Source organism: Chrysoperla carnea, chromosome 1 (assembly GCF_905475395.1).
Source record: "Chrysoperla carnea chromosome 1, inChrCarn1.1, whole genome shotgun sequence".
Taxonomy (NCBI): domain Eukaryota; kingdom Metazoa; phylum Arthropoda; class Insecta; order Neuroptera; family Chrysopidae; genus Chrysoperla; species Chrysoperla carnea.
In genome coordinates, this window is record NC_058337.1 from 129,928,651 (window position 1) to 129,953,210 (window position 24,560).

The following is a 24,560-nucleotide window of genomic DNA, read 5'->3' on the forward strand; positions in this document are numbered from 1 at the left end:
TACAGAAACATGGCGTTAGGGAGTGTTTCTAAAACTCTAGTGCGGGGAGGGCGACGTAGGATTCCTTTCCAGAGGACTTATGCGGTTTATAAAACAAGTCAATTCATTATCGTTCCAAATCAGATGGAAACATTTTTCTTGAAACAAGAAACATTTTCTTGTAGTCGAATAAATAAATCGAGAAATACCATAAAATGTTGAAAACCTGTCGAACAGCCCCGGACTCAAAAATTATTTTTCCTACGTGTTCTTTAGACCTTTAGGAACATTTACCGTCATTAACCTCTTCCTAGATTTGAAAAATGGGGAAAAGGAGTGCTACAATCCCCCAAACCACTCTAATAAGAAGCATAATATAAAATTTAATATTTTGTCTCCGGAATTGGCTCGAAAGGGTTTTCTTGGTCTCTGATCACGAGTACGAGGTCTAAATCCAAATCGTTCAAAGTTTAACCAGACATCTCATTTTGCGAAAATTGAAATATAAATATTTTGTTGCGAGAATTTTTCAGAAAGAAAGTTTTTAGGTTACCGATCTCAAACCTGGGTTCTAAATTCCACTTTGCATTTCGCCTACGGGATTGTTTTTGGTCGCTGATCGCGAATCCGGGGTTTAAATTCAACAATCCAACTTATTAATTCGACTATTGTGTCAAGAAATCCTTTTTTTATGTATGTGAAAAAATTATTCGATAAATTAATTAACCATATTTCCAGCCGAGAATTTATACTTACTAATTAGATACTTTGTAATTAATATGCCGGAAATTCAAAAGAAAAAACATTCCCTACAAGAGATTCATCTACAGCGAGTTAATTATTTTATGAAAAATAGGTTAATCCTCTACTTATTTGAAATAATTATGATATGTATAACATTCAAATCACGAATGATATGTTAGGAAAAACTATAATCAAAAGAAAAGTAAATAAAAAAAACATATAAAAATTTTCTCATTACTCTTGAATAAATACTTTATACAGGATGGTCTAAGTAGTAACAACAGCAGGACTGCATTAAATGGTAGATAACTTTAAAATAATGACAATTTCTCAATACACTTAAGGTAGTACTATCGGTAATAGACTTTGCATTCAGAATTTAATGAAACTTGGCATAGTTGTTCATTATTACATCATAATTAATCAGTTAAATTTTTAGGGGCCTTCAAAGAACTGAAAAAAAAAAGATATTTTAACATTGATTCTTTTAGGAAATCACAGATTATATTTATTTCAAAAAACTAAACGTTCAGATTTTCAGTTCTCTGAAGGCCCCTAAAAATTTAACTGGTTAATTATGATATAATAATGGACAATTATGTCAAGTTTCATTAAATTCTGAATGCAAAGTCTATTACCGATAGTACTACCTTAAGAGTCAGGATAGCACCCTTTTCTAAATAGAGAGTATTGAAATATTTTTATGACAATTGACAAAACGGCAGATTAGAAAAATTAAAAATTAGACAGATGAGTTAAGGATTCTTCAAATTTTTGAGGTTAATGATGATAAATTACGAAAAGCAGTGACAGAAATATAGGAGTGTGTTCTATCACTCATCAAAATCGATTAAATTTTTTGCTCCACTTAATTATCTACTGAAACCTTGGGCGAGTATATGAAAAAATTTTAACAAAGATAGCGTCTGCATTTTTTCAGCTGGTTATTAAATTGCAAAAATGTTCGTTTTCTAATTGGCAGAAGTTAACACTTTGCGCCTATTACAAATAATTATACTAAAGGTGGGACCGTTCACAATGAAAACAAAAAACGACGATTTTCGCTGAAATAACCAACGAAATTTTCTCAAACCACGTCATTTTATTTTTATTCTCTACAACTTTCTCATTTAACTTTTTTATTGTAGATTTTTCTTATAAATACGAAAAATCGTTTTTTCGACTTTTCTGATTTTTATTTAAGTTTTGATTGGCATCTACTGGAAAATTAAAAAGACACTGTAATCTTCGAACTTTTTCTTTTACCCGACCAAATTTTTTGCTTTTCACATTTCCTAGGCTATTATGGAATGTCCTAATGCCTGATGCATTGTGTGCCAAATTTCAAATTTTTCTAAGCAATCGTTTTATCAACTGCTATCTAAAAAAAGACGCTTTTTCGATCATAACTGTATCGGCAAATTGTTATTATTTGAACATTATAGCTATCATTTGTTAAAGCCCTGATGTTTTAACGTGAATCACCCTATAGAACACATATGGATATGAAAAACACATCAGACAAATTAAAAATGAATGTAAATAACACAAAAGCAATAACATTTATGTTATTTAGCTAGACCAGAGTCATTAAAAATTTATCATTATTTCGTCGCGTCTACTAAAAAAAATTAGATACTTGTATTATTTATATTTTCTAAAAATCAGTTTTTCAAGTTAAAACTTTAACTTGTTCTATTAATTAACCTCAATATTCAATTTTTTTGTTTCAAAAAAAAAAAAATTAAAAATCCATTAAATTTTTGTTATTTTAAATAATTATATTTATTGGACAAAATAATTAAAAAATGTTTATAATTTTTATGACATAAAAACTAACGCACAGTTAATTGCAGGTGTTTCGTTTAGTTTTTTAAAAATTAGTCAAAAAAAAATTAAATAAATTACATATTTATGTATTAAAATTAATTTTGAATTTAGGTGCGTCAATTTTGGTCTTTTTCCGGCTTATATTTATTTTTTTATAGTTTAACTTAAGGACGTTCCCAAAAAAATGAGTTTTTGAAAATATTTGAGACTTTCAAATTTTGAGGGTGATTCACTTAGAACTTGAAAAAATTAGATGAAAATTAAAAGAACAATTTTTCGAAATATACCTTAGTTTTGGAAATATTAATGTCTAAAGATAGAAAAAATTCCTTATAGAAAATTCCTCACCACTATAAATGTATTTTATGGAAAAACGAGTGCCGCTTGTAATAATTTTCTTTATAAGAAAATATTTGTCATGCTTTTAACTAATGAATATTAGTTTTCCAAATTAATCTTAAGAAAATTAGCCTTTACACATAATAAAGCATACCTTTAAAAACGCAAATTTGAAAACGTAAGTTTTTGGGAACGTCCTTAACTAATAAGAAACTTTTTTGAGTTTAAATTTTCGCCAAAGACTGTAAAAATTAAAATTTTATGGGTACACCATTTTGGGTTAACGGCAAAATATTACTACCATTAATTAATCCGAAAATCTATCAAATGTAAAATTAAAATTTGCCTTCATTTCAAAATTAACATAAAATATTGGATATCTATTTAAATCTAGGTTTATTTTCAGTTTTTCTAGCTCAAATTGAAAAAGGACTTAAAATTATATCGTTTTCGCCTTTATTCCCAATTTTTTTTTCAAAGATTTTTATTTTCTATAGTTTTTTGAATTTCCAAAGCTTATGAGATATTTCTGTTGTAACAATCGTGATTCGATAATGAACAAAATTAATTTAAATTGGTACAAGCACAGACAATTTAACCGGTTTTTAGTGAATGATTAAACAATTTTTTACACCTATTCCTGGCAACAAGATATTTTCAAATAAGCGCTCTTTGAACAATAAAAATTTTCATTCTTCAACGGTAGCAATAATTTACAATATTTCCAATCGGAAATTTATTCTTAATTCCCTACCACTTCCGAAATGGTAACAAAAAAATGGAATACAAAGAGTAAGAAATATTTTTAAATGCAAATGTTATTTAAGCAATTATATAACGCCCCATACCTAAAGATGGGCGAATTTTACACACGTTTTTAATCTTAAATTTAAAATAAACAAGAGTCAAAATTTATAACGTCTTAAATGGTTTTGGATAACTAAAAAAAATTGTTTTTGGCTTTTTATAATCAGAAACTAAGAATAAAAATTCAAAACAGCGCAATATCCAAAACAATGCGACGAAATATTTCTAAATTTTTAAAATATATCGTATTTTACTTGTATTCCAAATGGCTCTTTAAAATTGGCAAATACAAATCAAATTTTTCCAAAACCACCGTTGTATCATTTATCTCAAAAACTTTTATTAAAACGTTTTTAATTTTTTTTCGTAATGCAATACAATTTTTTCTATTTTTCCGATCACTTTTAAATACAGTTAGATTTCATTTTGTTTCAGTTTTAAAAAATGAACTACCAGAGGCGTTAAAATGAAATTTTAATTGAAAACTAAAATTGTGTATTTACCTTTAAATAGATTTTCCACCAAAATACGTAATTAAATTACAATATTCTATCGGTCTATAAACAGAATAATTAATCCAAAAACCCGATAAATAATAAAGCACCACTAATTGATAATTCGATAACAAAAACAGAATTCCAAATTTAGTATTTTTTAAACTACAAAGCACTTCCTTTATTATTTTTTTTAATTCAAAAAAACAAATTAATTTTATCAAAAAAAAAAAAAACAATTTTTATATCATAAAACTAAATAAAAAATATAAACAAAACTTGCACTTGACACAGCCCATAAAAGAACAGAACACAACGAAAATAATTTGACCCCAAAAAAAAATAAATTAATATTTTGTGGAGAAAAAAAATAAATTTTTTTTTTAATTTCGGTTTGATAAAAATTTCAATTAAAAACGATAAGCTTCTTCACAAAACGGGACACAAATAAATCACTTAAAATAAACTAATTAATATAAAATAGTTTGGAATATTATCAAATATCCAGTAACATTCTTGTTTAATACGAATAGACAGTTTTCTATACGTAGACTGACCAGCACCATTAAAATAACATAGCTATATACCCCATCCAAAAACGAGATGTATAGAAAAAAACATACATACAGGCGTGTAAAAATATAAAAATTTAGAAATTTTCTTAATGAAACTCACCAATTTTTCCAATAATATACAACACAATATCAATAAACAATAATTAAAAATGAATATTGTTGATATTTCTTAATCATAACTATGCCATCTCAGTTGATTAAACAAAGAACATTTCACATTTTTTAATCGAACATGTATTGAAATAATTTCAATTAAAACTATTATTTTTTATATTATTTAATTGAAAATCACAAACTATATACACTTCACAAACTTATTCGATATTTATTTTATGAATTTATTAGTCTTTTAAATGAATATTTGTCTTTATTATTGTAGAAAATAAGACTATTAGACAGTCACCAAATTAGCTATGATACACTGTAGCCATCTTGTTAAAAAGCTATAATAGTATGTTTACATGACATGTAAACTATCGATATACTATCCCACTTTTTTTTATGAAAAATTATTTTTCTATATAATACAACCACAAAAAACTATTATTTCAAGCCTTGAATTCATTTAAATTGATTAATTTATGCTTAATTTTTAATAAAATTATTTTTTTTATTAAATTTATAAATCGTTTTACATGTAAACGTAGTATATAAAAAATTCTCCATAGAGACTTTATTTATTTACGTTATGAATATTACTAAATAGGAGTTTTAGCTCTATGGTTTATGTATATACAAGTGTCATTTGTCATTTATAAAATATTATGCAGCAAAATAGTATATTCTCTATGGTTTTAATTTGAAAATTTTTTCGATTGTTTTGTGAAACAAATAACAATTGAAAATTTTCAAATATCAAACAATTGAAAAATCCTCTTCTTTCAATTAAAAAAGTCTGTTTTAAAAATATTCCTATAAACTAATAATTTATCTCATGTATCACGATTTTTAACCATTCAATTTCAACCATGTCGGTTTATAAAATACATTTAGTAAATTTTATAATCATTTTAGCCTCTTGCAATTTCTGTTTTCAGAAATATTTAATTTATGCGCTGCTTCTCTCATATTAAATTATTTTTATAGTAGTATAGTTTGTAGCAGGAAGTTAATAAAAAGAAATTTTTTTGTAGTCTATATTTTCACTAGCTCACTCGGCGAAATTCATACCGCCTAATAGTCAATGGATGTCGTGTTCACTGGCCAATTTCAACTTTATAAACAAAGACTACCGCGCTATATTCTTCACTTCACCTATTCTCACTTGTTTCCCCTTTTGTTCACATTTGATATTTAATTTTTTGGTTTGGAACCCCAATTTTTTAGAAAATAAAATATAGTCTATAGTCTAAAATCGATTAAGTAGTGGATTCAAAAATGAATGATTTTTCTACACCCCCACCAGTACTTTACGACCCATTCTTATACCTACCAAATACACAAAAAAAAGTTTCATTAACATCGGTCGAGCCGTTTCGGAGGAGTGTTACCACAAACATCATGATACGAAATATTTATATATTAGAAGATTGTACATTTTCCTGCCACTAAAATTTGCCAAAAATATCGGTTACCTTTCAAATTCAAAAAGCTGGAAAATAAATATAAACAAATTTAACTTCTAAACAACATTAAAAAACTTTTATTAAAAAATAATTTATACAATTTATTTTTGTGATCTAAACGTTCAAAGCTGCAGGAAAATTGGTGTCACTTAAAAATACGGGAAAAATCCACAGTGCGACTTTTTTTATCATCATTTATTATAATTTTACAATGGATTTTCTTCAAAAATTGACTAATTGACCTGCACAATTTTTAAACAAAATCGATTTGGGTAGCAATAATCTCATGCCTCCTCCACACTTTATCGAAGTAGCAGGAAATCGGACGAAAAACGAGAATATGGAGCATTATACAGGCAAGTATCATCTCCACATTCTCGTGATTACTTGAGCTACCGTAGCAGCGGTTTTCACTTCGATGTCAGCCGCAGAAATGAGATACTTGCAAAGTTAGACGAGAGTGTTCACTTCGACTAACTTTGGCGAGGATACTCCGCGAGAGTGTGAATGAGGATTAGTACGGATTATAAACTCTGTAATCTGAAAAATTTGATCTAAAGAATCACACTTAAAAATTTCCCCACATTTTCAAGTCACGTCTTGTGTAAATTATAAATTTTGTATCTACAATTTGTTGTTGTTGGAATTTTGAAGATTTTTAATTTAATTATTTTCTAAATACTTTTTCTCAGCTGGCGAATCTTTAACAAATATCAAAAAAGACGGTACTCCACCCGTAATAATGTACCTAAAACAAAAGTTCAAAATAACTTAGTAAAACTTAAGTGCAGTTTTGATTCAAACATTAGTCGATCGTTTTTCTTTTGTAAAAGACGTTAAGATAGCCCGGTTCATTCAAATTTTGATAAGTAGAACTTCGAATATAAAAAATTTGTTGAGAATTTTGATAAACAAGAAACCGATCGATCTAAATTAAATCCTGGATTATATCAACTTACTCTTTGTGCAATAAAACCGCCTTTAACGTTTTTTTCAAATCAACATGGATCATTTTTTGTTTCGCTTTATTTTCAAAATAAATTCGAATATTATTTAGATGATATTTTCGATCATAATCCCATTCTGGTGGAATGATTAAAATTTCTGACAGATGATCTTCAAACCTAAAGTAACAAATATAAATTTAAAAATAAATTATGTAAAAATGTATACTCTGTATTTTAAAATTTACGTTGATGTTTCATTAAATTCTTGAATAAAATCCATAGTTTTAAATTCAGGATATAATAAAATTACAGGCCAAACTAAATTGTCTTCGTTATTAATATATACACGATGTTGAGCAATTTCTGGAAATGTTGGTTCTAGTTCAGCTAAATTAAATATTTTAGTGCCTAAAATGGTCAAATATGTTTTAATTGATTCTGAAATGTTAAGGTCACTAAATTATTCACAAAATACCTTTAGTGCTTTCAATCTTAAATCCACGTTTTTCAATTTCGTTTAATAATTTAGTTTCTTCAAGTTTTCGAGATTTCTCTAAAGCTTGTTTTTTACGTATATCTCTTTCGAATAATTTCTAAAAATTTCAAACATTACAGAATTGTAAAAATTATGAGTTTAAAATTTTCAACCAGCAATTGTAATTCAAAAATTGTTTTTTTAATAAAAACGAATTGTGCAATTGTAATATTTCTTTCCAAATTAAATAAAACTTTCTATCAAAAAATAGTAAGTTATGAGTAAAAAAGTATAAAATTAATGTTTCTTTGGCTATGAAATGTGGAATCTTGGACGATCCAATTTAAGTCTCAGATTGAGTTACAGGACGTGAAAGTGTAAATTTTGTAATACAAATACAATTATTAACTGTAAATTCACTTTTTCAAGATTTATATTTACTTCAAACACACAGTACAATAATTTAAGTCTTTGGATTATTGGGCGTGTTCAGAACCGTATTGGGGAAGTCAAGTAATACTTTTAGGATTTCAAAAGTACTAAACTTACTCAGCACTTCGTTGTTATGAGCACACGCAATCCTTCAAATTAAAGTATGCAAAACAGTGGATTGTTGGTTTAGTTTTGCTCAACCGAATCGCTCGAGTTGAAGACGCTGATTACATGGACGGAAATAAGAGACTTCGAGCTAAAGAATGGAATAAATTCAGCAAAAACAACCCTTCTTATAAAATCTATAAAGCGAGTGTTTGCATACACTCCGAGTGTTTGTACACACTTTCCCTCTTGATCGGAATGATCTAGCTTATTCGAAAATGAAATTATCAATACTCAATATTTTGCTTTGTTCTAAAATGGAAAATTTTGTTTCGTACATATTCCACGACTTTTTGATACATTAAAAAGAGAAGGGTAAAAATCCTCTATAAATTTTTCTATAGAATTATACTAGGATACTATAATTTAGTCCGCTTAGAATTTCGTCTTTGAAATCGTATTATATCCGACAATATTTTCAAAAAAGCTTTGTAAGTATTTAGCTCAGGCCCTAGGCCCTACAAAGGCATCGCAAGGCGCCTTTTATAAACGGAGTTCGATCATAATTTTAAAATCAAATCAACAATTTAACTTAGGCCTCACGGACCTAAGGCTAAATCCGGTACTATCAATATCCGATGGCCGAGTAGATTCCCACATAAATATTCACCGATAACAGACAGACATCCAAGGGAGATTGCTACAAAAAAAAAAACACCGATAACAGAAAGATGGCTACAAAAAAGAAACACAGATAACAGACAGACAACTATAAAAAATAATTTTTTTTTAAACTGATTAACAATGGAATTCTATACAGTAAAAATCGTGTAAAAAATAATGCATTTTCACGGAAAATAATAAATTTTCAATTTTGAAGTCGATAATTTTATGATCATGGTTTAATAATTTTATTTTAAAAAAATTTTCGCATTTACAATAATTAAGTACTAATTAAAACTAATTTAAGGTATAAATCGCATAGTTTTAGGATCATAATGTTTAAAGACATTTTCAGCCGCCTTATCTACCTTATCACTAATCGCTTTATGACGTAAATCCAAAATTTCCTTATTTTCCGGTGCTCCCAATAAAATTTCATCACAGTATTCAATACAGCGATCATATTGATTTATCTTATACGCACAATTTGCTGCACGTATGATAGCTTTTGTATAGCCTGGCTTTAATTTTAACGCTTGCTGACAATCTCTTAAACTGGAACGATAATTTTGTAAAAAATAATGACAAGCAGCCCGATTATTGTATAAAGTTGAATCAATTTCATCATTTCCACTTTTTGCTCTTAGGCCTTCTGTGTATGCAAGTATAGCCAAACGATATTTTTTATATTTAAAATTAAAATTACCGTCCTCTTTGTAAGCTTGGGCTAATTCTAAAATTTAAGATTTGTTAAATGTCAAAAAAATGCTTTAGAAATTAATTTAGAGTTAATTTACCTGCGGGAGTATTTTCTTCTGGATCATATTTCAATTTTTGTAACCCTTCCATGAGAGGTGAAAGTTCTTCATTTCCAGTGGGAGCATTTTTCATGAAAAATGGATGTTTTTCAAATTCCTGAATAAAAAATATATGTTTAAAATTAATTAAATCTATTAATAGTTAAAGGTAAAATAATTAAATGGTTTTAATCAATAAAAAATGCATGGATAGGGATCTGAAGATTAAATCCTTCTTTAATTTAATTCTCCGAGAGAGCATTTCGACTATAGTATCCATAACGATGAGAACAGACATTGATCTAGCAAGAATTGAATCGGAGTAGAATTCTAACGTATTTGAATCGGTCACATGCATTCAGGATTGGAACCTATCCTAGCCTTAAACGATTGAATCCGATCCGATGTCACTATTGTACCGCTTCTTGAGTTGAGTCCCAGAATGAGTGGTCACTGTAGTTTAACTCGGGAGTTAAACAAGAGGAGTTAAAAAAAATTATTCTCGTTTTTTACTCATCTAAATTTTTTTCGATTTTCTATATATTAGTATACTGGTTGTTTAATTTACATCTTGGCATAGTACATCTCCCACGAGTAAGAGAGAGTATGTATGTAAACATTAACCAATGCGTACAAGAAAGAGGTGTTATAGGCATGTTTTCTTGCTATGAATTGAATGTAGCTTCGAAACGCGTTGAGTTATACACAGCACACACAGCAGCAGTAAAACCATCGTACAGTTTAAAGGGAATCGAAGCTATATTACAAGCAAGAAAAATATAACACTTATAACATCTCTTTCTTACACGCATTGCTTAACGTATGTACTCTGTCATACTCGTGGGAGATGCTTACGCCAAGATGTAAATTAAACGCATTGTACATAACTTTTTACTTAAAGATTTTGAGTAATGATGTGGAAAAAATAATAATAATAATAACCTTGCATGGTAAAAAGGACGGAAATTTACCAGAATTTTATGGAAAAAAACATTATAAAATATAATTATATTTACTATAAATTTTCCAGTGAAAAATACTGAATAAATTTTCCGTGTAATGATGAATCTTCTTCATTTTAAGATTAAATCCTTGTGAAGAGTAATACTATGAAATCAACTGGCCTACTCAGGTAACTGATTTACTCAGGTATGTTGGTAGTGTATACTGGCTCGCAGTATGATTTCAGATAAGTTAAGGGAATACATACAGGAGATATGATAATATTTCCAAGAGGAATTCAGTGCTTATACGATTGAATCGTTCAATAGTTAAAACATTTCTACTTTCCTATTTTAAATTCTTACTGAAATCAGTATATATTTTGATCATGGATTATTCAATAGTTAAAGTATCTCGAAGATTCAATCCCTACCTTTGACCTTTTGACAATACGGTAACAGTATTTTACAGATATGCGAAATAGAAAAGAAAAATTGAATGCCATTTATTAAACAGTATAGGCAATATGTATTACAGTTATGCAAACTGCATTTTTATACCATGCATATATGTAATATGCAAGGTATACTAAGTTTAGTCCCAAGTTTGTAACGCTTAAAAATATTAATGCTATGAACAAAATTTTGATATAGGTGTTTATAAAATCACCTAATTAGTCCATTTTCCTGTCCGTCTGTTGGCCACACGATAACTCAAAAACGAAAAAAGATATCAAGCTGAAATTTTTACAGCGTATTCAGGACGTAACATATTTTGAAGCTGCTGGAGACAGAATTATGACAGCCAAATTCACTTAAATCGAAGTCTTAACATAAACTACTCTTAATTTTATAAATTTGGCAACTAGAAACAGTAAGCCTATAAAACGTAATAGAATTCTCACAAAAGCAATGTGCGACGAGCGATAAGCGAGATTTTATGATGACCGTCAAATATGATTCGACATAATTCATCGGACGACTGAAAATTTTTTGTTTAGGACGAATCTTTATTCTTTTGTAGATTATAAGTAAAAGTAATAAACGGTACCTCTTGCCAATTTTCCTCAGTCCAGCCATCAGTATACGGTTTTTTCTCTAAACCATTAATAAATTCATCTAATTCCGCGTCTAATTTTTCAGCCAATTTCAATCGTTCTTCTTCTGTCATTGGCTGTGATTTAGAAGTTGATGCGCTTTTGTTATCATCCATTTTCAAGTCTCATTTGTTTCTTCAAATATAATTTTATACAAACTATTTTTAGATGTAATTTAAAATTTTTATTTATTTTATTATGTTGTTCTGATCCATGTGTTACCGAAAACTTGAAATTTTGAAGTTTTAGCAGAATAGCCAACTTACAGAAACAAAACTTTTTTATCAAAAATGTTAACATTTTATTGGGTAATTATTTTGGTATGTAGCTAAAAATACTTATGTTTTATATCGAATTCAACTATTTTCAAAGGTTTTCCTAAGCTTAATCTCTCATAAAATTTTCTCCGTATGGTCAATGACATTTGTATTTTATGTTGGTAATATGTTACTTATGTTAAACGTCATCAGAAATTTGTCAAATACGTAAACGAATCGCGGCTTACATTCTTCAACGTGTTCAAACTTGTTCAGTCAAGTTGTGACCTGCCTGTGGTGTAAATCGCTCTGCTCAAGAAATTGGATCAAATTTCCTTCGAAACTTTGAAGACTGTAAGTAATTATATAATGCTCATTAATAAAAAACTGTATTGTTCGGTTAATTAACCGAAAATTATTGCTGTTTTAGGTTAAAATTACAAAAATGTTGTCGTATTTAATTTGTTTTTTGGCTTTAACCACAACCGCTGTATTTGGTGGTGTTTGTATTAAACCCGCGGAAGTTTCAGCTACATCATTTACAACACAAGATGCAACAGTTGTCTCAGAAATTGCTTTGGTTGCTGAATTCTCATTGAAATGCTCCAATGGTGTAGTTCCAGATAACTTATACGCTGATATCGATGGATTAATCACATATGTAGCCAAGATTGATGATAAATTCCAGGTAAATTATTTTTTATCTATGATTGTATTATAAAGTGTAATTAAATGTTTTCTTCTAAAATGAAATCAGTGTTGATATAAAATTAAACTTCTGTAAATCAGGAGAATCATAATTTTTTCGTTGAGAAATGTTGTTGGGATGCTTTGAAAATCTGGAGTTAACATTTATAATTCACTGTTTTCTCGGAGAAAATTGGAATTTTCAATTTTAAGACACGAATTTTACTCCAAAAAGAATCTAAGGACACTCATTTTAGTACGTTTTATTTAAATAATTTAGGAAGCAATCTTGGTCTTGTAAGTAATAATCGTCATTTTGTTAAAGTATAATAGCTGCTTTGAATCTCGCGTTTGCGTATTTGTTTGTTTACGAACCAGCGGTCGAGAAAAAAAATTGGATAAAAATCATCTTAAACGATTTATTAATTTCCGGATTGTCCCTTAGCACCTATATTTATATAACCTTTGTGTTCTTCTTGAGTGTAATCTATCTCTTAGAGGTAGGAATTTCTTGCCCCCAGTGTTTAGTCTTCGTAAATCATCTTGGAGTGTCCTTGTACGTAATCCTTCTAATAAAAATTGACCTTTCCCCCTTTTTTGTTTTTTTAGCCTTTGTAAATCAACCTGAATGCCCCCTTGTAGCGATCGTTTTATCTTTTGATCTTTCTCCTAGCCTATACGATACCCTAGGCAGTTGCTCAATCCGCCTAATGATTAATCTGTCACTGATTGATCCTAAGATATATTATTTGGAACGATCTTTCTTGTACCAGCAAGATTGCTACATTATTTCCATTTTAACCTAGCTTTAATTGACACACGGGTTAATTTTTTTTTTTATTGAATGCCACGCTGCCAAATTTTTTGTAGGATTTAATGTTCAAAAGGAATTTTGAAGTCTTAGGGACCCAAATTCTTAACTCGTTATCAAAACACATATTAGTTTTTGTCCTCCCTTCTTCATTTGGGGTATATTTAAACTACTAAAATGTCACTTCGAAACCGTAATATGTTAGCCAAAAGGCGCAAATGTTCGGAAGTATAACTTTATTCAGAAGTGTAAGAAAATTCAATGGCGAATTAGACTCGAAAACAAAAAAATAATAAAAAACCTATTTATTTGTGATAACACTGACTTACTAAGTAAATTTTTGTAAAATAATCTGATTAATGATTCTAATTATTGATTATAGGTTAGCTGGACTGAAGACATCAAGAAAGCCCAACGTGGTGATCGTAATATTCGTATTTTCGATGAAGAAGGTTATGCCACATTACGTAAAACTTTACGATCTGGTGACGATAGCTCAGCTGTTGAACCACTTGTAACTGTTGTAGTGAACCATCCAGGTGCTTTCAACGGACCATGGTTGAAGAGTGAATTCATTGCCGCTGTCTTATCAATTGTCGTAGCATATGTTGCTTTCAGTTCAAAAGCAAAATTATTAGCGTAAATTAATATTAATATTATTTATGTAATCAATTTTTGATTGTTTTTTTGATTATTTATATGTTTTAATAAATTCTACTTCAGTAAATTGAATTATTTAATTTTATTAATTTTGTAATAAATTTTTAAATAAACAACAATTTACGTATAAAATGTAAACAGTTTATTTTTATTTGATCTTCCTTCTAATATTAAGGTTGTTGGTTTCCAATTTCTCGATTTTTTCGAGAAATTGGAAAAAGAGGCATACAAAATTTTTTTTTGGAATTCGATAAAACTCGGTAGGTGGGGTAATTTCAAACCAAAAAGTACAAAAATCAGGTTAATTTAATGATTGGATGCAGAGTTTCTGAGATATCGCAATATTTGGATCGATTTTAGTCCACATCTCAAAAACTATTCGACCAGTCATCAAATGCACCCGATTTTTGTACTTTTTGGGTCAAAATTACCTTATATACTGAGTTTTATCGAAATTGGAGATCAAAAAAATTTTTCGATAATTTGCTATTTTTTTAAGGGGTACCCCTTTGAAAAAATCGAGAAAAATGCAAAAAATTTTTTGTTATGGAATTTGATGAAACTCGGTGGATGGGGTAATTTTGATCCAAAAAGTACAAAAATCCGGTTAATTAAATGAGTGGTAGCAGAGTTTCTGAGATATCGCAATATTTGGATCGATTTTAGTCCATATCTCACAAACTATTCGACCAGTAATCAAATGCACCCGATTTTTGTACTTTTTGGATCAAAATTACCTACTCAGTTGTTTCGAAGTAATAACAAGCGGAAAACTGACATCACAGCTGAAAAGAATGACCCGAAGATACTGGGTTTCAAAAAAAATTCCAACAAGATCGGATCAAATTTTCCCGTGTTATCAAAAAAATCAAATTTTTTAACTTTATGACGTCATCAGAATCCAAAAAATTTAATTTCGATGTATCATATCCAAACGTTATCCTATTTTGATAAACCCAGTATGTAATCCTACTAAATTTGGGTCATACTTTTCAAATTTGCGATCAAAATTAACTTAGCTCTAATAGGTTTCAAGAATTTCGAGTCGTGGTTGCGGAATTAAGCACATAAGTGATAGCTAGCGTAAAACTGATATCACAGCTGAAAAGAATGACCCAAAATTAGTGGGTTTCAAAAAAAATTCCAATAAGATCGGATAACAATTGCCTGTGTTATCAAAAAAATCGAATTTTTAAACTTAATGACGTCATCAGAATCCAAAAAATTTAATTTCGCTGTATCAAATCCAAACTTTATCCAATTTTGATAAACCAAGTATGTAATCCTACTAAATTTGGGCCATAATTTTCAAATTTATGATCAAAATTAACCTAGCTCTATTAGATTTCAAGAATGTGGAGGCCTGGTTCCGGAATTAAGCACATATGTGATAGCTAGCGAAAAACTGACATCACAGCTGAAAAGAATGATCCAAAATTAGTGGGTTTCAAAAAAAATTCCAATAAGATCGGATCAAATTTGCCTATGTTATCAAAAAATCGAAATTTTTAACTTAATGACGTCATCAAAAACCAAAAATTTTAATTTTGCTCTATCACATCCAAATTTTATCCAATTTTGATAAACCAAGCATGTAATTCTACTAAATTTGGGTCATACTTTTCAAATTTGTCATCAAAATTAACCTAGCTCTAATAGGTTTCAAGAATTTAGAGTCGTGGTTGCGGAATGAAGCACATAAGTGATAGCTAGCGTAAAACTGATATCACAGCTGAAAAGAATGACCCAAAATTAGTGGGTTTCAAAAAAAATTCCAATAAGATCGGATAAAATTTGCCTGTGTTATCAAAAAATCGAAATTTTTAACTTAATGACGTCATCAAAATCCAAAATTTTTAATTTTGCTCTATCACATCCAAATTTTATCCAAATTTGATAAACCAAGTATGTAATTCTACTAAATTTGGGTCATAGTTTTCAAATTTGCGATCAAAATTAACTTAGCTCTAATAGATTTCAAGAATTTAGAGTCGTGGTTACGGAATGAAGCACATAAGTGATAGCTAGCGTAAAACTGATATCACAGCTGAAAAGAATGACCCAAAATTAGTGGGTTTCAAAAAAAATTCCAATAAGATCGGATCAAATTTGCCTATGTTATCAAAAAATCGAAGTTTTTAACTTAATGACGTCATCAAAAACCAAAAATTTTAATTTTGCTCTATCACATCCAAATTTTATCCAAATTTGATAAACCAAGTATGTAATTCTACTAAATTTGGGTCATACTTTTCAAATTTGTCAAAATTAACCTAGCTTTATTAGGTTTCAAGATTGTGGAGGTCTGGTCCTGGAATTAGGCACATATGTGATAGCTAGCAAGAAACTGACATCACAGCTGAAAAGAATGACCCAAAATTAGTGGGTTTTAAAAAAATTCCAATAAGATCGGATCAAATTTGCCTGTGTTATCAAATAAAATTTAATTTATTAACTTTAATTATGACTTTATGTAAATTAATGAGCGCCTTTTACATGATTCTTTACTAACTTTTTTTTCTTTGGAAGGTAATTTAATGAAGATCGCTCTTAGCTATATTTCAAGAAAAAGAGTTTAGTTTGAAGAGAATTGTCGCATTTGTTGGAAGTTTTTTAAATTTTGTAAATTTGATTTGTGAATAATCGATTATTATTTTTAATAAAATTGATGTTAACACTAACAACCTTAGTTACACAAGAAAATTTAGTATGATGTCATCTTATTTAAAAGTTTATTGACTCTCATGTAATTAATGATTTAATTCCAATTACGTATTTTCTAGACAAAGCAGACCTCATACTGTTTTAAGTTCAGGGACGGTAAATTAAGAATAGTGTGGGTGTAAAGGTACTCATAATTACAATTAAAAATATAGCTTTCAAAAGACAAATAGGAGTAATTTAAAATAGTATTCATCAACTTTGTGCAATTAAATATGACTCAAAGTAGCTAGAACTTAAAAAAGGTTCGGTAATCGATCAAATTATAATAAATATATCTACTAAGTATGTGGGCCCAAAGAATATAATTTTGTGACATGATACGGGCTTAGTCAATCGTTAAATTATAATTTTCTTTTTTTTTTTTAAACAATTTAATTTAGAAAATTGTTTCTTCCAAATCGCAAGCCGTATTTATTGAAAAATTAATAAATTGTTTTGGGAATTTGTTTTTGGGACAGGTTCGTTAGCACGGGGGTTGAAAGAAAAGATTGAACAATATATTCCTTGCTACTCATTAAGTAAGGTACTTTCTCGATCTAACGCCCTTTTCTTTTGAATTTTCGCGCCTTTTTCATCTTCCATTGAGTGCGTTCCAAAATTCAACTTCGTTCTATTCGCGTATGATTTTTCATGCCGCTGAAATCATGCTCAAGAAGAAATAAATTGACTTTTGCATGCAAGTAAACTTTTTGATCCTGAGACTGTTGACCATGAATATTCGTCGCTTTTTGTGTAAAAAACCACGCATTGAAATTAATGAATACGAAACGTTAATATAAGGATGCTGTTAAAGTTAATATGATAAGAATATCAATCAGAGCAAGAAACGCATTGGTAGGACATTAAAAAATAATAAAATTGTCTCTTTCTCGAAAAAAAAGTTGAAACACCCCCTCCCCTCGGATGATTCCTGCACATGGATCTGATTTGGGGGAAAGGTGTTAAAATTGATAGCCCCTTGGCGTAAAAGGCCATACGTTTGATAAACAAAACAATAATCTCTCATTTGGAATGTTTAAATATATTTTCGTAGAAGATAAAAGTATTTACAACAAAATTCCAATAACCATGTACAAACTACTTAATTTCTATCGCATAAATTATAAACAATGTTTTTTTATTTATTTTTACATTACAATTATGTATAAATTAATACTTTTATTCATAGGCGGCAGCACTATTCAACGGTGATTTTGCAACTACCAATTCTTAACTACTCGTGAAGTATATTTAAGATTTGAGTAAGATAAAAAACTTGCTCAGATAAAATACAAATTCAAAAACTAATTCAGAATTGATAGTTGCGAGAAAATTCAGTGGAGGAAAGCTCATATTGAATATGAAATCGATATTATTGGCTGCGACCAGTCGAACTAAACGCTCGGTAGTGTCCAATTAGTATCGGTACCACCTTTAAAGAAAAAATCGGTTATCCATATACGGAATGCCGTCATTAACTGAGCGCTGCCGAGCGTTCAGTTCAGCTAGATCCAACCATTTTGATGATTACATTCTGCTTGCTTCGCCTATGTTTTTTTAGGTTGTTTTGAAAACTGTGAAGTACTACATTACCCAACAGCGCAGTAGCGCGGTAAATTTGAAAATATATTACTTTCATCTACGATTCGAATATGTGCGATGACGATTATATGAAAATAAACGGGAGTTTTTAATTTATAACATTAATAGAGTGATTGTAAAGTCACTATACATTTGCAAATTTAGGATACTAATTAACTAAAATTTTGAGTCTTCAACGCTCTTAAAATTTGAGCTGCGAAAACCGAACGAGGAAATCAAAATAGCATATTGCACAATAAAATTGGTTTAAGCATAAAATGTATAATAACTTTTAAATCACTCTCCACTTTTGGAACTACCGCGCTTGAGCCTACTGTAGATGATACAACTAAGTTAGGATGATACATTTCAGAAAAGAAAAATTAGAAATCTAAATAAAATCTACAAGAAATGCGCCCGATTTCAATTTTAAAAGTTCACAATAATGTACCAAAAAAAAAATTTAATAAAAGAAAAATTGGAAAACAAATGATCTTCAATGGAGGGGCATTAAAAATTACATGATTTGAAGCGTTAATATTTGTGAACTTCACGAAACGTCGCAATATTTTATATAACACACTGTACACATTTAAAAATATATCTGAGTTAAAATGAAAATTCATGAAATGGGTTTTTTTTTCACTTAGTAACTAAAAAATATTTTGTGCTTAAAATTTTCTATTTTTATTCTTTATCTTTCATAGATGCTTTGGAAGTCTGAAACAAAAGAAAACAAATTAATAAAATGGTCAATAATATTTTCAGTCCAGTATGCGAATATTTACAAAAAATCATAAATTCAACTTTTATTGTTGGTAAATTGTCAAGGTTTTCAAGGTGAAATTAAAATAAATATAATTTTCTTAAATAGCTTTTGTGATAGATATAAGGTAAAGTCCCCGATACAGGTCTATTCCTTGGGATAAGGTGATTCTATACTAAGCGAATATTCCAAACAATTCGAAATTACCTCCTCTTTCCACATAAGTGAAAACGGAGGTCGAATACGGTAATTTTAGTTGTCCGTCGTTTTTTTATTGTGATATCAGCTCGGATACTCACAATGACGGAGCACCGATACCTATAATAGTGGTCGGGTTCTTTTATTGTTCAGTTCGGCCACCGGTCTGGAGATTGTCAATAAAGGCCAATAACTAACTTACATAAACAGAATTAGGGAATAGGTAATCGGCATTATGATAGAAAGAAAAAATTGATAGAGAGTTTCGGATTTAGATAATTATTTATCGATTAACAGGTTCCCAAAGACTATTTTGCCTCACATCTGATATATTTGGTGGTTGAATAATACTCATTAAAATATATGTGTTTTAACACCACCAAATATATCTGATATACAGCTTAGTTGCAATTTTATTGTCCGCAAGATACATAACAAATCAACAAAGTATGTTGTCTGTTTCTAAATATGTACGATTTTGTCTTTGCCATTCTTATTCTTAAGCTAAATAAATAGGAATGGCAAAGATAAGGCATAAGGGCTCGTAAGTGTGGGACAGAAAGATGTGTGATTAAAAATGCTGTAAAACAAAAACCCATCTATTTTTCCAAATTATAGTCTCATATCATTTTGTTAAAATATATCCCCTTCAGGACCCACAATAAAAATATTTAGCTAGATTATAAAATTTTATAATCTAGCTTGTGGGTCCTGAAGGGGATATATTTTAACAAAATGCATAATACAGCCCACAGAAATGCTCATCTTGATTTGAATAAGTCTCATATCGTTAGAAATATCAAAGTTAGAAGTTAATAACAACATTTATGCTAAATTTAAAATTAGCTTCTCTTTACATACTTTGTACAAATTATATTTTGAATTTAAATTTTTATATATATCTTTTTATTTTATAATTTTTATTCATATCTTTTTATTTTATAAATTTTATTAAAGATACAATTTTATTTGATTATTTAAGTTTCAATTTTATTGTATAATTTAAATTTAAGATACAATTTTATTTTATATTTTTATGTGTGACATTATTTTATTTATGATCATTTTTTCACAAGTTATATTTAAAATATAATTATTTATTATTATTTTTTATTTAAGTTTTAATTTTTTAATTTTTATTTAAGATACAATTTTATTTTTATTTGTGATATTTATTTATTTATACAAAAATTACATTTTTGTTACCATATTTTATTCAACATAATTAGTTCACCACATTGAAAAAGTATTATATAGGACGTAGTTCTTAACGAAGTTCTCATTTCTGTGTGTAAAATTATAGCCGAGAGTATAGTCGAGTATAAAGGTCATTCATTAATGACGATAGTCAAGTTAGTATTTATGTTAAACATTAAGACAAAATTTATAGGATGAATAGATAAACAACAGGAAAACTTTTTTTAGGAGGTAAAATGATAAAATTAGAATTTATCTGCCTTCGGAATATCGCCCCGGAATACGATTTTGAGCAATATTTCAGAAATAATATTACTCTTTTAAAAAATGATATTCTTATCCAAATTCAAAACAAACAAATAATTGTACTGATTTATTGCAGTTTTCTTAAGTGATACCTTTTGATTTTTACTCGACAAAAGAGATGTTACCCCTTGTTTCGACACGTTCATTTCCTTGTTGTAGGGTGTACAGGTTGTACAATAAACGCTCAATACTTGTACCAGGTACAGGAAGTATCAAAAACATGTATGCGTATTAAAGTATTAACTTCCACACTGAACTTATGGAATAGAGGCTCACTACATTTGGAACTATTCATAACATACGTCAGCAAATTGAGGGAAGGCGTGTTCTTTATTGTGACATGGAGAGAGGAGAGAGCCTCGTTGCCAAAGTTATTTTAATTTTTGCCTCAGAGTAATTTTTGACGAGGAGGGAGAAGTTCCAAACAGCAAAATGTTGCGTGAGAAACAAATAAAATTTGATTACTTCGATTTCTTTTTTCATTTTACACATCGAAATGCAGGTTTTATTTAAAAAAAAGTCCTGTGTAACATTTTTTCAATGAAGCATTTAATTAGACGGCTGGGGTAGAGAAACCTGAAATACAATCAAGGATGTTTAAATTCTGAAATATAAGCCAATCCGAATTTCTATGCATGTTTTCTGAATTACCTTATTAAGCTGAAATACAATTAAAGTTTCATGTAATTAAATTGATATATTCTTAAGTAGCAAAACTTTATATATTTTTCATTTAGGCCTACCGCACTTAATCGACGCTCGATCAGAATTTCTGATAAAGTGCGGTAGGGATCGGATAGATTGATTAAGGTCAAACACAGCGACCAGCGTGGCGTTTGATCATAATGTCATTTTAGATCGGCACTCATTTTAGAAATGTAAGACGCTGTTAGGTTAGGTTAGGTTACGCTGTTGTCAACAACAAATTTTTTTTCTTCCAATTTAACAACATTAAAAGTCCGTATTTATTTATTTTTTTCTGATTTGAGCCACCAAACAGCTTTGTTTGAAAGACTAAAAATTTACTTACCATATAAATGCCAACAATTAATCCAAAAAGACCAATAGCACTACCGAAAATTTCAATAATTAAAATTTTCACGAACAATGATGAATTTGCTGCATCAGCTAAAGCTGCACCAGATCCTACGCAACCAACGCATAATCCACAGAACAAGTTTACCAAGCCAACACTAAGTCCAGCACCGAATAAGATATATCCAGCCATCCAGTTACCACCTTTGAGTTGAGGATTATTTTCCATGTGCTCTAATGTGAAATTCTATCAGGCCATAAATGAAAAAAATTTATTAAAAATACCAAATTTTTAAGTCAAGGGTGGAGTTAATTATCGAGAAGATCCACTCTGTTTAAAACAACTTACATCTAAAATTCCAGATAAAACAATTGCCATAATTAAACCATAAATAGCGACAGCTTCACAGAAAATGACTGAAATTAAATTCTTTGTCTTGATTCGTGGTGCTTTTACACCTCCACCAACGATACTAACACCAGTTGTATGAATTCCTCTGCAAAATCAAAAATATTATTAGAAATTTAAAAAATGTTTATTTCCTAAAATCAATTCGAAATTGTCACCAAACGATCCGAGATATCAATTTTCGCATACCAATCATAAAATGAATCCGATTTTTTAATTTTTTTGGATCAACACGGGCGCGGATTCTTGATTGAATTATAACATAATAATAAATGATGGATAATAGGGAATACTCATGTATTTTTTTATATTTTTAATTCATTGTTTACACCGTTATAACAAAGTAAAAAATATAAATACTGCTTAAAAATACTGTATTTAAGTGTAAAAAAATATTTAAAATACATTATAATTTTGTGATATTTAAACGCAGTTTTTTGGCGCTCTCTCTTGATGACGTATAAATACGTGATCTGTCAATTGGTGACAGTTCAATGTATAATTTACACTTTAAAAAAATGAATTTACAACACAGAATTTACACTCGTTATTATTAAGTTTTCCAATAAAAAGCCGTAGAATAATATAATTTAATGAAATACCATATAAAATGTAAGTAATTAATATCATACAGTATGTCAACAAATTTGACAAGCCCGTACTATGACATCACGTCCGTATACAAATTTGAATTTCCGTTTTAGAAATTTTTAAATGCCCTCACTGAATTTGTACTTTTATTAATTAATTTTAAGTAATTACAAAGATATGAATTACTAAAATAATGGTTTAGTTGAAATGTCCAGTCATTAAACTTACGGAAGAAAAATATTTGAACCAAATTTAAATTTCATGAATATTCCCTATTATCACACTACGACCTCCGGATCTAATTTTAACCTTCTATTAATTACTCACACGTAAAATTTGAAAGAAATATAAGCACTAAATCGATTATTCTACTACAATTATCCCAAATTACGGTCTTTACAAACGTCCCTTTAAGGGGATTTCACAGTATCTTATGTGTCCTTGTACGAAGCCGAGTTTCCTAATTTTATAATAATTTTCATAACAACAAGAATATAAACATTAAAAATGCATTACCCAGCAGCTCCAACAACCGATAATGCTACAGCCATTCCGATACCAATAGTGCCCCACATAAACGGCGAAGTTTCTTCAAGGAACCTAAAACGAAAACGAATAAAAATATTTTGGCAATTACAAATTCTGTTGTGAAAACTTACCATCCAATGGAAATCTGTTCTCCTTTCCCCGTCAACACATAGTACAAAGCTAATCCACAAAATCAAAGTAATATTGAAGATTAGAAATAAATTCATGTTTAAAAATAGTTAACCTATTTATATCTAAAAATACGTACTCAGTACTATTACGACGAAGGTCGACAATCCGAAGAAAGTGTAACCTAAAACAGCTTTCAACCCCATTTTATTATTGAAATATTTTGAAAAGGAAAATCCTCTCAATTTTTTTTTTATTTCTACCCAGGTCTACAGCTCTTGTCAGCTGACTTTTTAAAGGACTACGCCTGACTCACTAGAATCAGTCTATCCAACATACAAAACTAACTTTTCTCACTAAATTTAATGAGAATCAAAGAGTATAAAACAGAGGAGACTAAAATTCATGGATATAGGAATATTTTAAAAGGGATGGAGTATAACCGAATGGGGTAAGTCTCACTCAGGGGGAAGAGGCAGGGTATCATTGTGCCTACTTTCTATTAGCTGTTAACTAGGCGCATGCTGAAAGTATGCTCAAAGCCTTCTTTAAGTGTTTTTGATTCGTTTGTAAGCATGGAAACATGTTTGACATATGGTTGACGTGTGTGGACAACATAAATAAATAATCTTATATTCAAAAGAAAAGTAAAATTTGTAAAGAAAAATAAATACGTGAAGTATTTGCAATGTTTTAAAACAATTTTTTTAACGATATAAGTAATCTAAACGCAACAATATTCTATTCAATTTAGTGAATATTCAATCTTCAATCCTAGTGTTACAACTATTATAAGTTAACTTATGAAATTCAAAAGAAGGCTTAAGAATGTCTCGAAAATACGTCGATTAATTTTCAATACTAAATTTCAACGTATTATAGAATTTTTAAAATATGAAATTAATGTAAAAA

The 24,560-nt window shown here is 29.0% G+C and overlaps 3 protein-coding genes across 3 annotated transcripts; 1 reads left to right on the forward strand and 2 right to left on the reverse strand.

The window, feature by feature from the left end:
- Window positions 1-6,426: 6,426 nt before the first annotated feature.
- On the reverse strand, window positions 6,427-11,999 carry LOC123302473 (DNA polymerase interacting tetratricopeptide repeat-containing, protein of 47 kDa). The gene is made up of 7 exons (XM_044885400.1): window positions 11,745-11,999; window positions 9,753-9,870; window positions 9,324-9,688; window positions 7,756-7,873; window positions 7,526-7,688; window positions 7,293-7,457; window positions 6,427-7,081 (listed from the first exon to the last, which is right to left on the reverse strand). The coding sequence occupies exons 1-7, from the start codon at window positions 11,904-11,906 to the stop codon at window positions 6,997-6,999; spliced, it is 1,176 nt and encodes a 391-aa protein (XP_044741335.1). The 5' UTR covers window positions 11,907-11,999; the 3' UTR covers window positions 6,427-6,996.
- Window positions 12,000-12,241: 242 nt separating this feature from the next.
- On the forward strand, window positions 12,242-14,215 carry LOC123305134 (translocon-associated protein subunit delta). The gene is made up of 3 exons (XM_044886760.1): window positions 12,242-12,401; window positions 12,478-12,735; window positions 13,928-14,215. Exons 2-3 carry the CDS (start codon window positions 12,493-12,495, stop codon window positions 14,186-14,188), a joined length of 504 nt encoding a protein of 167 aa, XP_044742695.1. The 5' UTR covers window positions 12,242-12,401; window positions 12,478-12,492; the 3' UTR covers window positions 14,189-14,215.
- A 3,745-nt stretch (window positions 14,216-17,960) lies between these two features.
- On the reverse strand, window positions 17,961-23,962 carry LOC123298551 (V-type proton ATPase 21 kDa proteolipid subunit). Its single transcript, XM_044880585.1, has 6 exons — window positions 23,788-23,962; window positions 23,651-23,699; window positions 23,508-23,591; window positions 22,341-22,488; window positions 21,987-22,238; window positions 17,961-19,209 (listed from the first exon to the last, which is right to left on the reverse strand). The coding sequence occupies exons 1-6, from the start codon at window positions 23,852-23,854 to the stop codon at window positions 19,177-19,179; spliced, it is 633 nt and encodes a 210-aa protein (XP_044736520.1). The 5' UTR covers window positions 23,855-23,962; the 3' UTR covers window positions 17,961-19,176.
- Between the last annotated feature and the right edge of the window lie 598 nt (window positions 23,963-24,560).